This window comes from Sceloporus undulatus, chromosome 5 (assembly GCF_019175285.1).
Source record: "Sceloporus undulatus isolate JIND9_A2432 ecotype Alabama chromosome 5, SceUnd_v1.1, whole genome shotgun sequence".
Taxonomy (NCBI): Eukaryota; Metazoa; Chordata; class Lepidosauria; order Squamata; family Phrynosomatidae; genus Sceloporus; species Sceloporus undulatus.
The window spans coordinates 144,467,515-144,483,851 of NC_056526.1; the positions used below are offsets into that span (position 1 = coordinate 144,467,515).

The 16,337-nt window shown below is 39.2% G+C and overlaps 1 protein-coding gene across 1 annotated transcript in view; it reads right to left on the reverse strand.

Moving 5' to 3' along the window:
* Positions 1-16,337, reverse strand: part of FHDC1 (FH2 domain containing 1) — a 54,057-nt gene that overhangs the window by 27,530 nt on the left and 10,190 nt on the right. The window contains exon 2 of the mRNA XM_042470918.1: positions 9,742-10,376. Within this exon, the coding sequence (XP_042326852.1) occupies positions 9,742-10,224 (483 nt within the window). The 5' untranslated portion in view covers positions 10,225-10,376. The remainder of the gene's footprint in view (positions 1-9,741; positions 10,377-16,337) is intronic.

Here is a 16,337-nt window from a genome sequence, read left to right on the forward strand (position 1 = left end):
GTCGACTTATACATGAGTACATACAGTAATCTATACTTTTTCCCCTTCAAACATCTACAGACTCTGTAAACAGCAACTACTTCCCAGTAACACCTGAGAAGGCATGTCTCATTAGAAAAAGTAATAATGCTAGGAAACAGAGAAGGCAGTAGAAAGAAAGGAAGACTGCATACAAGATGGATAGACTCAGTCAGGAAGGCCATGAGCCTGAATCTATAGGACCAGAGCAGAGCAGCTGAAGATAGAGGATGTCTCATTCACAGGACAGCCATGAGTAAAAGGCAAGTCGAAGGCAGTTAACAACAACAACAACAACAACAACAGTGCACATACTAAAAGCTGATTTACCCAACACATTTTGAACTGTTTAATTCAAGGGTGGATTTAATCTGTACTTAGATGTTTTCTTGAATGCACTCTCACTAGCCCCTGAACCTGTAATTCCACTGATCATTTGGAAAACCCAAATTAGGAATGACTTGAGATCGCACTGCATGTAAGAGAATGCTTCCAACACAACAACAGTTATTCCTACCTACCTCTCCCTGAGAATCAAGATGGGAAAAACAATAACACAATACATCACATAACAGTTAAAAGAGCATATAGAACTGATACCATCCATCAATAAATACCTTAAAACCATGATTTAAAAATAATCTCAATAGACCTGCTATAAGAAACTGGTCTTTACTGCTGATTTAAACTGAGATAGCATCTTGAGTTGACAAATCACTTTCAAATCTATTCCACAATTTGGGGGTGGCCAAAGAATATTTCATCTGAGTTATAGTCAGTCTAGTTTTGGCTAAATGAAGTAAATGTCTCCTAAAGGATCAAGATACAGAAGAAGATGATCCTGTAGGTCAGGGGTAGGCAACCTGCGTCCCGGATGCGGCCCGGCAAGGCCTTGGGACCGGCCCCTGCCTGGTCTTGCCGCCGGAGCCTTTGGCCTCTCACGTGAGGGAGTGGGGCGTTTGGCCTATCAGGAGGAGGCGGGCAAGGGGGGCAATTGTCTATAGAAGCCTCCAAAACATGCATTTATATTAACTTTTTTTAAAAAATCAGCTAATTTTTTTGCGTGTCCTCCATTTTTTATAAAAAAGTGTCCTCCGTTTGAAAATTGTGTCCTACATTTGTCCCGGTTTATTTATGTAATTAATTTTTACAAAAATTATTTAATTATTTGCTTCGGACCCCCAGTTATCTGAGGGACAGCAATCCGGCCCTCGGCTCAAAAAGCTTGCCTACCCCTGCTGTAGGTAATGTGTATCCAAACAATGTAGGACTTTAAAGGTGATAGCCAACACTTTGTATTTAGTCTGGAAACTAATTGGCAGCCAGTGGAGTGGTTTTAATATTGGTGCCATATGATCTCTCCTAGATGTACTCATAAACAATTTGGCTGCCATGTTTTAAACTAACTGAAGTTTCTGAACTTTGGTACAGAGGTAGCCCAATGTACAGCACATTGCAGAGGTCCCTTGAGGTTACCTGTGCATGCACACTATTTAGGTCCTTCAATTCTAGAAAAAGGTGCAGATGGAATAACAGCTGAAGCTGATACTAAGCACTCCTGACTGTTGCATCTAACTAGGTTGACATTTGGAAGAACAGATCCAGGGGCATCTACCTGGGTTGACATTTGGAAGGATGGATCCACAAGCTGTGAACACAGTCTTTTGGGGGAGTGTGACCTAATCCAGAACTGGCTGACACACCTCCAAACCCAGGTTAGGACCCTTAATAGGAAGCACTTCCATCTTGTCTGGATTCCATTTCAGTTTTTTCCCCCTCATCCAAACCATTACTTCCTCCAGACATTTATTCAGAGGAGGTACACTATCCTTAGATAATGCTATTACTAAAGACATAAATCTGTTTGGGTGTCATAAGCATACTGACAGCACCCTGCTCAATGTCTCTGGATGATCTCTCCTGGTGCTTTCATGTAGATGTTGAATAGCATTGGGGATAGAATCACACACACCCGTTTTTCTTTGAGGAGTAGCTATCTCCAAACACCATATTCTGGAATCTGCCTGAAAGATAGGACCAGAAACACAGTGCCTCTGACTCCCAAATCCCAATGCTCAATGCTCAGGTGAAAAACATCCACTAAGGCAACCACAGCGGTCTGAACTTTGGGTCCTGCTCTGAAGCCAGTTTGAAAAAGATCTAGATAACTTACACCATCCAAGACTTATACTTACGCTACTTAAATCTTTTCTCAAGAAATGTCAAGACATGAAATCTGTGTAAAATGGATGTGGAATTTTACGTTTTAAAGTAAGCATGTGAAATTGACACAAGACAGTTATGCACACCTAGGGAAGCATACATACAGTAGATACTTGGGTTAAAAATATTTTGAAGCATATTTTCTTCTTAGCAAGCCTACCCCTACAAGCAACTTCTTCATGAATCCGCTATGAGTAGACTCTTGGTTTGCATTCTGTAGTACCATCCTGAAGAAGATGCAACATAGTATATGGGAAAGGAAAAGAAATCTATTTGCTTGGGCCACCATGAGTCAGAAACAACCTGAAGACACAACAAGAACAACAACCACCTGACATTTTCTACAGTTGTTCTACCAAGTTACATTTTAATTACTTCACTTACTAATCCACACATGCCATTTCCTCAATTTTTCACCTCTCAACACATATCCTACCTAAAACATTCACAGTGGGTATTTAAGCAGGAAGACTGAGAAAGACAAGCACTGAAAACCTAATAAGCACCCACCTGATGAAAACATGGAAAAACTGAGTACAAGCACAGTGAAAAGTTTAAACCTGTCTAAGTGTTGTTTAGTACATAGTAATTAAAATCCATGCTTTTACATGTAAATGTTGCATTTTATCACTCTTAAATCCTGTTTAGCATTCCTGTCAGCTTTCATCTCATTCTAGCTACATTCTTGTTTAAAGTTATGGCAATTTGAAGTTGTGCACGATTATTCTCTGGTCCTAAGACTAGAAATTACCCAAAACCTAAGAGCAATCATGATCAAATGATTGTGACAAAAAGTAAACTAACACTCAATGCATTATTTAAGCATCATTTCTATTAAGGAAAGGGGTAAATTGTAATTTGGGTTAACCTGCAAACTAATTCACTAGTCCTTTTGTCTGCCTTCCCACCTAGTCCTGCAGAGATGTTACAATGGCTGAAAGCTCCATCTATGTTTTATTACTCATGGATTCTGGAAACTAAGGCATGTTACAGACACGCCGAAGGGGTGTACTAGGGTTAGGAAGGGGTGTATTAGGGTTAGAAAGGGGCGTCACTTCCTGACGCCCCTAACCCTAGTACGGACTGAGTCTGTACAAAATGGCGGTGCCCTATGCACAAGGGCGCCGCCATGGGGACGTCACCACCGTGTCGCCTCCAAACGGGGTGGCGCGGAAGTGACGTCTTCGCACCGCATGAGGGCACCTGGGGCACTCTTTCAGCGGTCCCGGAAGGAGCTCCATTTCGGAGCTCCTTCCACAATTTGCGTCGCTGGCGCAGCCTGTACATAGCTGCGCCAGCGACACAAATGAGAAAGGGGCCGAGTGGCCCCTTTCTCCGCGTCCCCGCCGCCATCGGGTGTCCTTGGGGCACAAAGCCCCAAGGACACCTCTTTCCAGGCCGTGGGGAAGCAGCCTTTTGCCGCTTCCCCGCGGCCTGGAAAGTGGCGGATCGGGGCCTCAGAGGCTGCCGCTGTGGCAGTTGAGGCCCCAATCCGGCAGAGAAAGTGCTGGATACAGGCCGCCCCAAACGGGCAGTCTGTAACGCGCCTAAGACTCAAGTCTCATGTTTATTTTGTCAATAAATATCCAGTCTTTTTCCCAGAACCAAGATACAGTACAAGGTACCTTAGAACGTAATGAATCCTTCCTTCTCATGGCATGTCCAAAATACAACAACCTCAGTTTAATCATCATGGCTTCCAGGGAGAATTCGGGCTTTATCTGTTTTTAGGACCCATTTATTTGTCTTTTCTGGCCATCCACACCATCTTCAGCACTCTTCTCCAGCACCTCATCTCAAACAAGTTGCCTTTCTTTTTGTCTGCTTTTTTAACTGACCAGCTCTCCCATCTTTACATGGGGATGGGGAATACAATAATTTGGACAATCCTAACCTTAGCAGCCAGTGTTACGTCTTTTCACTTTGGAATCTTTTCTAGTTGTTTCACAGCTACACTTTCATGTCTGCTCTTTCCAGTCTTCTTCTGATTTCCTGACCATAGTCTCTATTCTCATCAATGTTTGATCCAGGGTATGGGATCAAACAAGCCATACTGTAAGTTATGAATATTAAAATACAATTAAACAAGGTATCATATTAAAACATAAATGAAGTTAAAAGCTCTTACCAAAATCAAGGCTGAATAGATATGTCTTTTCCTGCTGTCGGAGGAACAATAGGCAAGAAGTCAGCCTAGCCTCTTTCAGAAGGAAGTTTTATAGTCTTGGAGTAGACACAAATAATGCCTTCTCTCATCTCCTTACTATATGAACCTCTGAGGATGGTGAGACCAGAATAAGAGGCTGTGTGCTGTAGATCTCAAAGCCAAGAGAGGCTTTAAATGGCATAACACAGTCTTTCAGATGGTCCTAAACCAAGTCATGGAGGGCTTTATAGGTCAAAATCAGAACTGCAAATGTATCTGCAAACAGCAGAGTTGTTGTAATAGGGTAGTTATACACTCACAGTAATCAGTATTGGGCAACAATTTGGCTGTTAATTTCAGACCAGCTGAAGTTTCTGAGCACTCTTCAAAGTCAGCCCCACTTGTGTTACAATAATCCAACTAACTAAATTCTCCAAGGCCAGATTACACATCTCTAGAAAGAGATGCAGTTGGCACACTAGATTTAATTTACATTCCTGGGTCAGCACAGAAACCCAGGGCTCTAGATTCAGGATTGAATCCTGGGAAAACATCCAGATTCTAAACCTGTATCTGAGAATGAGGGTAAACCCCATCCAATACAGACTGAATATCTAATCCCTGTTTGAGCACTTCTGTTTGGTCTGGATTAAGCTTCAGTCATTTCACACTCAGCTAGTCCATTACAGATGTCAGGGTTTGGCTTAGAACTGAGCTTCTACACATTTAGATGCAAACAAATAATAAACCTGGATTTTACCAGCATATTGGTGGCACCAAATCAAAACTCTCCAGAGATTCTTCCCCCCCCCCCCCCCCCCGGTAATTCCCTATAAATATTAAATATCATGGCAGACATGACAGAGCTCAATGAAACTCCACAGACCAACAACCAAAGTTACAAACAGGAATCTTTCATCACTGCCTTTTGACCCATCCCTCCAGAAAGAATCAAAACCACTCTAGATCAGTCCTTCTAAGTCCCATCTCAAGAAAGAGAGCCCATAAGAATACATTATTTCTTTTGACCATTACTCTCAAGTATAGCATCGACAGTTTCTTTCCTATTCTTTTATTCATACAGAATTGCCATCTTCATGTCTCTTGGGGATTTTTTAAAGCTACTGGTCTGCATACCCCTGCCTCACAAATTTTAAGTGTGGGGGGGGGGGGGGGGGAGATCCATAGCTAACTGCATTCTTGTTTTTCTTTGAGAATATAAAGAAATGTGATTTTTAAAGGGGTAAATATTCTATGAGCAGCACTTTATTTTCCTTGCTTCTACTTTACATAACTTGACTGAAATAAGCATAGATGCTCTCTACATGTACAGTGGGACCTTGGTATCCACTGGGGTTTGGTTTCAGGACGGACCCCATGTATACCAAACTCTGTGGATGGAGCTAGTACCATTATATACAGTGGGAGAGTAAAATGGTATCCCTTGTATAAAATGGTAACATCAATGTTTGGTTTTTTTGGAATTTACATATTTTTTAGTATTTTCAAGCCATGGATGGTTGATTCCATGCATAAGGAGAACCAATTACGTTCCTAAAAGCAGAAATAAAATCTTGAATCATAACCCACTTTCAGTTTTGCATTAGGCCAGATCCAGATTTATACAAGACTAACTAGATTGGCAGAAGTGGACCTATCTACCACTTCTTCCCTACATCAGTCTTTCTAGCCCCATCGTAGACTGGGGATTGAGGGACCCTGCTGAATAGGATATTAAACTGTAGTGCAAGAGAAGTGGGGGCACCTGCCCACCTATCTATAGGAGGTGCTTTATTCAATTTTCTGCATACCCCTTTTCCTGCAGAGTCTTCAATGATGGGGATCTGCTATACAAATGAGAGAGTATCTGCATTGCGCAGTGGGTCAACTTTACATACTCTGCCACAGATTCACTTGGTCTTTACTGAACGTCTACCTTATTTAACAAGACCATTAACCTAATCTACACCAGTGATTCCCAAACTTTAATCCTCCAGCTGTCTGGGGCCTAAAACGTCCAGAAGCACCAGCAAGTTTGGCCAACAGTCTGGGATTGTGGGAGATGAAGTCCAAAACATCTGGAAGACCAAAGTTTGGGAACCCTTGTTTCCTCTTGAATTCCAAGCCTATTCTGGAATAGGGCAGTAGGAGTGAACCTAGGTGACCAAGAACATGAAGGAACATTTCAAATATATACACAGCTATGATTCATATAGTTAAGTATACTTATACACCCAGTTCCCTCCCTTTCAATTCTACCCTAAATGTGTACGCTTTTAGTCATGCCAACGCCTTTACCTGCTTGTAACATTCAGTAGTCAGGAAAAAAGATGCTTCCCAGCAATTTTTCTAAATTTACTTGTAGAATTACCAAGGTCTTCTGGTTTACTTTATTATGCATTAACATCTTTTCAATATACTCCATCTGAATCCCGCACCATTTTCTTCTATTTATGCTTGCACCTTCACTGTAAAATCTCTGTAAAAACCCCTCCCAGTAAACCCAGATGCCAGTCTTAGCAAAACCTAGCATTAACAGTATTCCTGAAATCTACATGTTCACTAAAGCAGCACTACTGCACTGAAAATGCAAATAGTAAAACCTAAAAATGCCCTATATTATTCAATGGCAGTGATGTTAATATGGATATGCTGAAATGTGTGCCTTCACATCACCATTAAATAATATGGGGCACAATAATTTGTGTTTTTTTCACATCTGCAAGGGGCACCCAAGAACCAAATCCCAAGGATCTGAAGGGCCAACTGTAAAAACTGAAAAAATCACTTGTATGAATGTTAGACAAGCAATGTAACTGCACATGGTATGCATAAGATCATGTCAGGGTTTTTTATGCAACATATTTGATAAATATTTATACAGCCGGCCCTTCTTATACACGGATTTTTTATACACTGATTCAAGCATCCATGGTTTGAAAATGTTAAAAAAAAAAGTATAAATTTCAAATATCAAACCTTGATTTTCCATTTTTTATAAGGGATACCATTTTCCTATGTCATTACTGTATATTTAATGGGACTTGAGCATCCACGGATTTTGTTATCCACGGGGGATCTTGGAACCAAACCCCAGCATATAACAATGGTCCACTGTACAAGGAAATTCCCACTGAAGTGCAGTGTTTCTTTTATGGATTTAGTCTTTTACATTTATAATCCTGTCTGTTATGCTGTCTTAGATATACCTGCTGATTAATGATTTTTACGTTTTTAAAGGAATCTCTGCTTTAAGCATAAGGGGATTATATATGTAGGGGTTTTGTAGCACTTGCTGGAGAGGAAAGGCATATTTGAATCAGCAACAGAAAAGAAAGCTCAGGGAAAAACATGATCTCGATTATCCTGGATTAAGTGGGAGGTTTTGCAGTCTCCCCCCACAAAAAAACCCCACCCTTAATTGGGTGCATTCAGGATGCATGTGAAAAATGGAGAGTCAACCCAGATTCATCCTGGATTATTTTCACCATTTGAACAACCCCTGAACCTCCCAACAGCAAATTTTAGAGCAAGCAGTGGGCATCCCTGAACTGAGACACCATCCAAACATTCCAATAATCAATCTGCAATCATAGAGGCTACAAATTTCACTTTTTAAAGAGACATAGATATATTCAAGTTTCTAAATATATACTGGAATAGCTCATTTAACAAAGCCTCTGACAAAGAAGCTCCTGTTTGCAAAGTCTTTTTAGGCCAGGCCAGCCCCATCCCTTGTCCTTCTTGATGCATTTGGAAGAATGGTCAAGAAAAACTGGAGAAAAATAGCAGCGTGTCTGCAGTAAAAAGCACAACAAAACAATGAGATTTTATTCTGGTCAATTCTTCCACTTTGAATCCCATGTGAGAGAACATAAGAATTAGTACGGATATAAATCAAATAAATAAATAAATATTGCTGTTGCTTTATGCCTGCCTACAACAGACAAAGTAAACAGTATCTGCCTCCCGAATCCCTTACTAAATAAGGATGAACAGCAAAATGGAGAAAGGGGGCAAGCTGATAAGCCTGCCTTATCAGCTGCTTCTAACAAAGTCTGGCCACCAAAATGAAAATTATAAGAAAAATGGAGGCCGATGAAAGAAAAAACAACATCTCTGCATTGTGGAAGAGGTTTTCAAGTGCTCTCTGGAAGATTAGAAATTGTTTTTTTCCTTATATGTCCAACAGCTCTTCTTTTTTGTGGTGTAGGAACCTAACCCTATTCTCCCCATGTTATTTTTACCTCTGGTACCAAATTCTGTTAAAGAAATCATGTTCAGGAACACACCTAATTTATTAAATTAGGTTATACTTGTACAGTCTTTTGTTCAGTTGAAACCTATAAATATAGCACCAACAAGATTATAGGGACTATAATGCTATGACAAATCCAACACATGGTTCTTCAAATGCCTTGCTGCAGCATGGAGTAAATTAATTACTATTTTAGTATTTGCTAAGTGAAGGCAGTCTATGGTAATTTTATGATAAAGTTGAGTAAATATTTTGAAAAGTGTAAATTTATGATGTAAATTTCTTACCACTGGTTACTCAAGTAACTTCTTACTACTGGCTACTCAGTTCAGGAAAACATTGGGTTGAATCCAGATTTAGACACATATCACTGAGATCCAGAAGCAGACTTTCCTGCCTATCTCTTCCATTGTCTGCCTCTCCAGATTGAAAAAAAATTGCTATAGAGAGCATTGAGAGTAGTAGACTATGAGTCAAGGTAATGAGAGCATTTCTGAAGATTAAGTGGAACCATGTTTTCTGAAGAATATTTGGTTCATGAAAGGTGTCTCTGCTTGATTGATAAGGATCTTTCCATTCCTGAACCATACCCTGACTCATTCAGCAGGGTATTTTGACCTTCTGTGCAGCATTTTGTGGGCAGTAGTAGAGTTAGGAGAAGGGGGTTAGGAAGTTACTTCTTCCATCCAAGTTCTGCATGCCTAATCTAAATTCATAGGATAAATTTTATACACTTTTTTCTCTGAATGTGTGTATTTAAGTATTTTGAATTTATTTTCATAATATTACAGTATGAATGCAATATACAAGACTTCTCCACATTTTCTACTCCAATAATCACAAAGAGAATAGACAATTTCAAATTACAGTTCTGCCTCATAATATGAAAAATTTTGATAAATGGTGGACTCAGGATACTACTGACACTTTAAATTTGTACTTTACCTAAATATAAATGATGAAGGCTTTTAATACTACCACAGAACACAACAAGGAGCATAGAAAAAGATGGTAAATGATTAAAGCTAACAACTAACAAATAGGAGCTTAATTTTATAAAGATGACATAGTTTCTCCGTTCCATGCTCATGCTTACCTCTTGTTTGGTGTCTTTAAATGACCTCCGTGAAGCTCTGCTTCTTGATTCCAAAGGTACTGTTCCTTCCGGCTGACCAAAAAATTCCTCAATTGTCTTTGTGTCAATTTGGTAATTCTGCTTAGCACCAATAGTCCAGATGTTATTTTTACCACGAACTTGTTCTTCGGGGATAGTTTTCCAGAAGAAACTACGTATTCGCTTCTTCTTGCTTAAGTGGCCATGCCCGTTGACCAACTGCGACAATGAAGGTCTGCTCAGGGACAGAGGTGGAGGCGGAGGCGGTGGCGGTACGCCTGCTGGTGAAGAAAATCCAACATCTGTTGTTAGACATGGTGGAGGGGGCGGAAGTGGTGGAGGCGGAGGTGGTTGAGGCAGTTGCTCTTCTGGGTCTGTTGTATCTCCAATCATTAATCCAGCTTCAACTGAAATAGCTCCATTTTCTTTATCATTCACCAAGGAGACACAATTCATAACATGCATCTTACAGTCTCTCTCTAGAAGGAGAGAGAGACTTAATTCCCTGGGTATGCATGTAACATCAAGCAGCTGGGCAGCAGCTAATATCTTGCACACCTATTTTTAAGTCTATCGTCAGCAAAGGCAATTTGGAAGATCATGCATTATTCGGAAATCTACAATGAAATAAAGAAAGAAATAAGGGGTTAGGAAAACAATACATTTGATACTGGTAGAAGAAGGAGCATGTCTCAAACAACAATGTGTATGCTATGTACAAATAAAATTGCCAAGCAAGGCACAGCCATTACTAGCTCCACCTTAGGGGTGCTGGATTGTAGCAGACTCTAGTGTGGTGTTCATAATCAACATGGTTAGATGCCATTGTGTGTGCGCATGCACACTTTGAAGTCAACTGCTGGCTTATGACAACCCAGGAATTTCATGGAATTTTCTTAGACAAGGAATGCTCAGAAGTGGTTTTGCTAGTTCCCTCCTCTGAAATGTAGCCTACAATACCCGGTATTCATTGGTGGGGTCGCATCCAAGTACTAACCAGACCTGACCCCACTTAGTTTCCAAGATCAGATGGAATCTGGTGCCTTTAGGGTATTTTAGGTCTTAGAAGCCATCATATACAACCTTAATGTCAGAGGCTTATCCATCATTTCAGTACATAGACTGGGATCTGAATGAAGATGATATGGATAAGACAGATATCACAGGCACAGCCAACAGTTTAGTTTGCTCCCTGATTTTATTCCATGACCAAATGCTGGTCTACATATTAAAAATAACTGTAATGCAATCAAGAACTTTTCAAGGGAAGGTGGAGTCTCAAGCATGAGACAACATGGATATTCAAGAAAATACACACAGGAAGTTATTTTACAAGACAGGAAAATACTAAGACATTTAGAGCTACTTTCTCATCTTCTCGGAGCATAAGATGTAAATATGAAACTATGCATTGTCTATATATGCAGATTTTAAAAGACAACACACATGTACATGTTCAAACTTGTTAGCTGATACTTTAAAAAGATCAAACTAAAGTGTAGTTTTACATCAATAGCACAGTGGGAAATACGGGGGGGGGGGGGAAGCACAGGGGAGAATTATAAATATTCTTTTTAAAGCTGAACTACCTTGCTGTAATGATAATTTAATCACTGAAAACATAATGAGATCCACTTAATGTAAAAGGCACACCCCGTCTAGGCTCTGTGAATAAATATCAGAACTGAAACCTTATTCATACTGTCAAAAAAAAAAATTAAAAATAAAAATTAAAAAAAACCCTGCAACTTTAGATCTCATGACTGGATTACTTTTAATTAAGATGGTTTGCATATCATGTTGTTAATTGCTGTCAAATTGACTTTGACCTATACCAAACCTATGAGTGAGAGAATCTCTACCAGATGTTGTTGTTAACTCAGGTCTTGCAAACTCAGGGCCACGGTTTCTCCAATGGAATTTATTTTCCTATAATGCTGTCTTCCTCTTTTCCTACTGCCTTTACCAAGCATTATTTTCAAATACATAGCCAGCTTATCCAAAAAAAGCCTGTTGTAGAAATTTGATAAATAAAACCATATCTTAAAGAAAACATTTCAAATCACTTGAGATTTTTAGGAAGTTTACCACTTTCACATAGTTTCTACAATTGCAGGGGTAATTCACCACATGTTATTTGAAAAAGAATCTTGCACTAGGGTAGATCAGTTATTACCCATTACTGTCAGATCAGTAAGTTCAAGTCAACTTGAACAAAAATTGCATTTGGATAGCCCACTATAAGCTGGGTGCCTTCACCTAATGTTCAAGATTTTCTTTCTCCACATACCAACAGCCCATTCCAATAATCAGGATCCTATTATCCTCTCAGTAGCATTTTTCATGACATGGGGGATGCCCTGAGGGGAAAATGGATGGGAAAGTTTGATTCCATCACACACACACCCAGGTGTTGGTGTATTACACTACTGGGGTACTATACTATCAATTGTAACTTCATCAGGATCACACAGCAGTGACATGAGAAGGCAAGCAAAATCTGCAAGCAAAAACAGTCAATTTCTCCAATCCTTCACATCCTTTCCCTTCCTGCCTGGTAGCACCAGCATAAGCTATGCACTGCATCAACAGGACTGCAGCCAAAATCTAGATCTACCTCTATGTTTTTCCCCCAGAGTAATATCACAATTTATTATCTTGAACTGAGTGTGCTGGTCAAGGCTTCTTTTTATTTTCTATGGAAATGTTCAGTGCATATATATGATACCACAACTGCCTTCTCAAATAATATGAAACCCTAGTGAATCATCAGCTGCCATGGTTAGACAATGGAATAATGGATCAGAGTTTCACCAAAGTGTTTTAGTAATTTTAAGGTACCAATTGAGTTCACATGTCAGGTTTTCTGTTTCCCAGCTATATTCACAGAAGGAGCCACAATACTAGGAAGTCTTTTTAAAATTCATTTTTAGAAAATGGTATTCCACCAACAACTTCTCCCTTCTTAGAAAAAATGCTCTCTATAATGAAACAGATAAAAAAATCTATGTTTAAATCAATTCTGTGTTGCCAATGATTGTTCCAAATATATTTTTAAATTAGTTATTTATGAAAAATAAAAAGATGACATATTAATTTAAAAATAAATAAATGTACAAATAAAACTAATCTACAAAACTCACTAGTTCATCTCTCTTTGTCAACCGAGCAGTCATAAAATTTAAATAAACAAATCACAAATCTTTGTTCCTTGTTTTTTTATCATGACATCTGAACCCCACCAGACATTAGGGTTTTTTTTTTTTTTCATTTCCAACAAGCCAGAGCATTAGTTCCTGCCAGATCAGAATAAACAAACCAGGGACCAAAAGCCCATGGCTTATTTAGACACATCTACCTGAAGTCTAAATCAACCCAGACAATGAGGAAATTGAAATAGCTAAAGAGTTCCTGTACCTTGGATCAACATCGATCAGAACAGAGACTGCAATCAAGAAATAAGACTAGTAATAGGAAGAGCAGCTATGAAAGAACTAGACAAGATCTTAAGATCTTGTCCTAAAAGATATATAACCAAAACTAGAATCATCCAAACCATTGTATTCCCTATCACTGTGTATGGATGTGACAGCTGGACAGTGAAAAAAGGAGACAGAAAGAGTATCAACTCATTTGACATGTGGTGTTGAAGAAGAGTGCTGATACTGTGGATGGACAAAAAGACAAACAAATGGATCCTTGAACAGATCAAGCCTGAAATCTCCTTGGAAACCAAGATGATCAAACTGAGGCTGTCATTACTGTGGCCACATCATGAAAAGGCATGACTCATTAGAAAAGATAATAATGCTAGGAAAGGTTAGAAGGTAGTAGAAAAAGAGGAGGATGGATAGACTCAATCAGAGAGGTGGACCTGAATTTGTAGGACCTAAGCAGAGAAGTGGAGGATAGGTGGGCTTGGAGGTTGACTTGAAGGCAGTTAATAACAACAACTTCACGTGAAGGCAATTAACAAAAGGAGGCAATGGGACTATGGTTTATTGTTGTTTTTAAACACATGCACAGGGTTCACATAGTGCACTATACTTTAAATAAGATATTGATAAGAATTCCCCAAACTGCATTTCATTTGTAATAGACTGAGTTTCTGCCATTCTGCAGAATTAATGCAGTTTGACACAATTTTAACTGCTATGGCTCAATGTAACATTTATTCTAAGAGCACTAAAGGTTTTTAGTCTGTTGCTACAATCTCCGTAAATGATGCAAAAAGGAAGACGCACAGCTTAAACTGTATATGTGCAGAACTAAATATTTACATAGGCAAACCTGTATGTCCAGATTGTCTCATACTAGGGTAACTGGCATTTTAAAAGCTAGGACAACAACGGCATAATTGTACTATCATGATCCAACAAGTAAAGGCAGAATAGGCAGCAACTATTTTAAAGTTTAGTTGTTTCTGAGATTCAGTTTTCAAAACCACAGGACAAAAATATGTGAATTCATTTGGATCATACTCCTTGTGATGATTTCACAACTGCTTCCATCAAACTCCAATTAAATTAAAAGGACCCTGTAAGATTTGGGACTTAATCACAGATGTGGGTCTAGATGTTCATAGCCACAATATATAAACATTGCAGCTTTAAAAACAGTGCATAGAAAAATTGAGTTCCAGTGTGGTGTAGTGGTTTGAGCACTGAACTACAGCTCTGGAGACCATAGGTCAATTTCCCACTTGACCATGCAAACCCACTGAGTGACCTTGGGCAAGTTATATACTGTCAGCCACAGAAAACTCCATGATAATCTTGCCAAGAAAAGGCCATAATATGTTTGCCACAGGGTCACCATAAGTAAAAAATGACTTAAAGGCATACTACAACAAGAACAGAAAATCTAAAACATTAAGTTCTGTTTCCTTTCTTATAGCAGAAGTTATAGAAAGAGATCTGAAGAACCAAACCATGATCAATGCAATTGTAAAAAAAACAGAAGTATTAGCGTTCAGCTCCTCCTTTGGATATGCATCCAAAAACAGATCATCCAAAAACAGATCAAGATTTGCCTGTTTAAACATGTGGATGAAATATCAGGCTCCATTGTGGTAAAAAGTGATATATGTTTTGGGTGCATCTGACTAAGCATGTGATAAGACATAAAAGTGAGAAATAAAGCAAGTTCTGCTTTAAAGTAGGAAAAGCTAACAAGGAAATGAAAGAACATTGAACCTAACACTGCCTGGAAAAGACATAAATCCCAACAGAGAGAGAGACGTTAAACAAGTTACCTAAAAATGTCTTCCTTAGCTGAACTTTTCATTCCATAAAATGGGAACAACTAATCAGTTAAGTTATTGACAAACTGAGGTCTAATCTGCACTGCAAAAATAATCCAGTTTGACACCACTTTAACTGCCATGACTCAATGCTATGGAATCCTAGGGTTTGTCAATTATTGTGGAACTAGAGTGCTCTGACAGAGAAGGCTAAACATATTACTAAACTACAAACCTCAAAATTCTGTAGCATTGAGCCATGGCAGTTAAAGTGGTGTTAAACTGCATTATTTTTGCAGCGCAAATTACACTTGAGCAAACCTTTTTGTTTTGTTTAACTGCCCTCAAGTTGATCTTGACCCATGACAACCCTATGTATGAGACATCTCCAAGACCCCCTGTCCTCCACTCCCCTGCTTAGGTCCTGTAAACCTATACCCATGTATACAGCCTTGTCCGACCCCTTTGCCAGCTGGGTACCATTGTGTTTCTCCGTGTTCTGTTCTGACAGTAGCCTCTTGTCCTGAGTATAGATTCTTCATCAAGACTATCAGATGTGTTGGCACTCCCATGTCTTTAGGGTGTTTCATAGCCTTTTGTGACCTATGCTGCTGAAGGTTTTGCTATAGTCTATGAAGCACATGCTGGTTTTCTTTTGGAATTCCCTGGTGCACTCCATTAGCCATTGTATGTTTGCAGTGTGGTCCCTAGTGCCTTTCCCTTTCCCGAACTCTCCTTGTACTTCTGGGATATCTTTCTCCATGTATGGTTGGGAGTCTATGTTGCAAAATTTTGAGCATAATTTTGCTTTCATGGGAGTTCAGTGCTGTGGTCCTATAGTTGCTGCAGTCTTTTGTATTTCCTTTTTGTGGATAGGGATGTATATTGACCACTTCCAATCTGTTGGCTTGTGTTTTGTTTTCCATATCTGTTGACATATGTTGGTTAGAGTTGACTGTCAGTGTGGATTGCAGCTATTCATACTTAATTAGTATGACACACACACACACACACACAAAAATACAATTTTGGACACGGGTCATACAGATTTAGCCATTAGGGCCTAAAGGAAGAGAGGTCTGCTAAGTATTTAGAAACACATCTCACACTTCAATGCATTTTGGATGCATTACTGCAAATATTTACTACACATAAAAGTGTGAATTAACCCTAGCATTATCACAGAGCCTTCTTGAGTAACTCCCTTTTTAGGACATAAAACCAATTATGATGATGATTGGACCAAAATCCTACCCAGTCCAGCATTCTATTCCAATAACAGCCAAAGTGAGGCTTTTTCACACTTCAGAATCATAGCACTATTATTCTACATTAA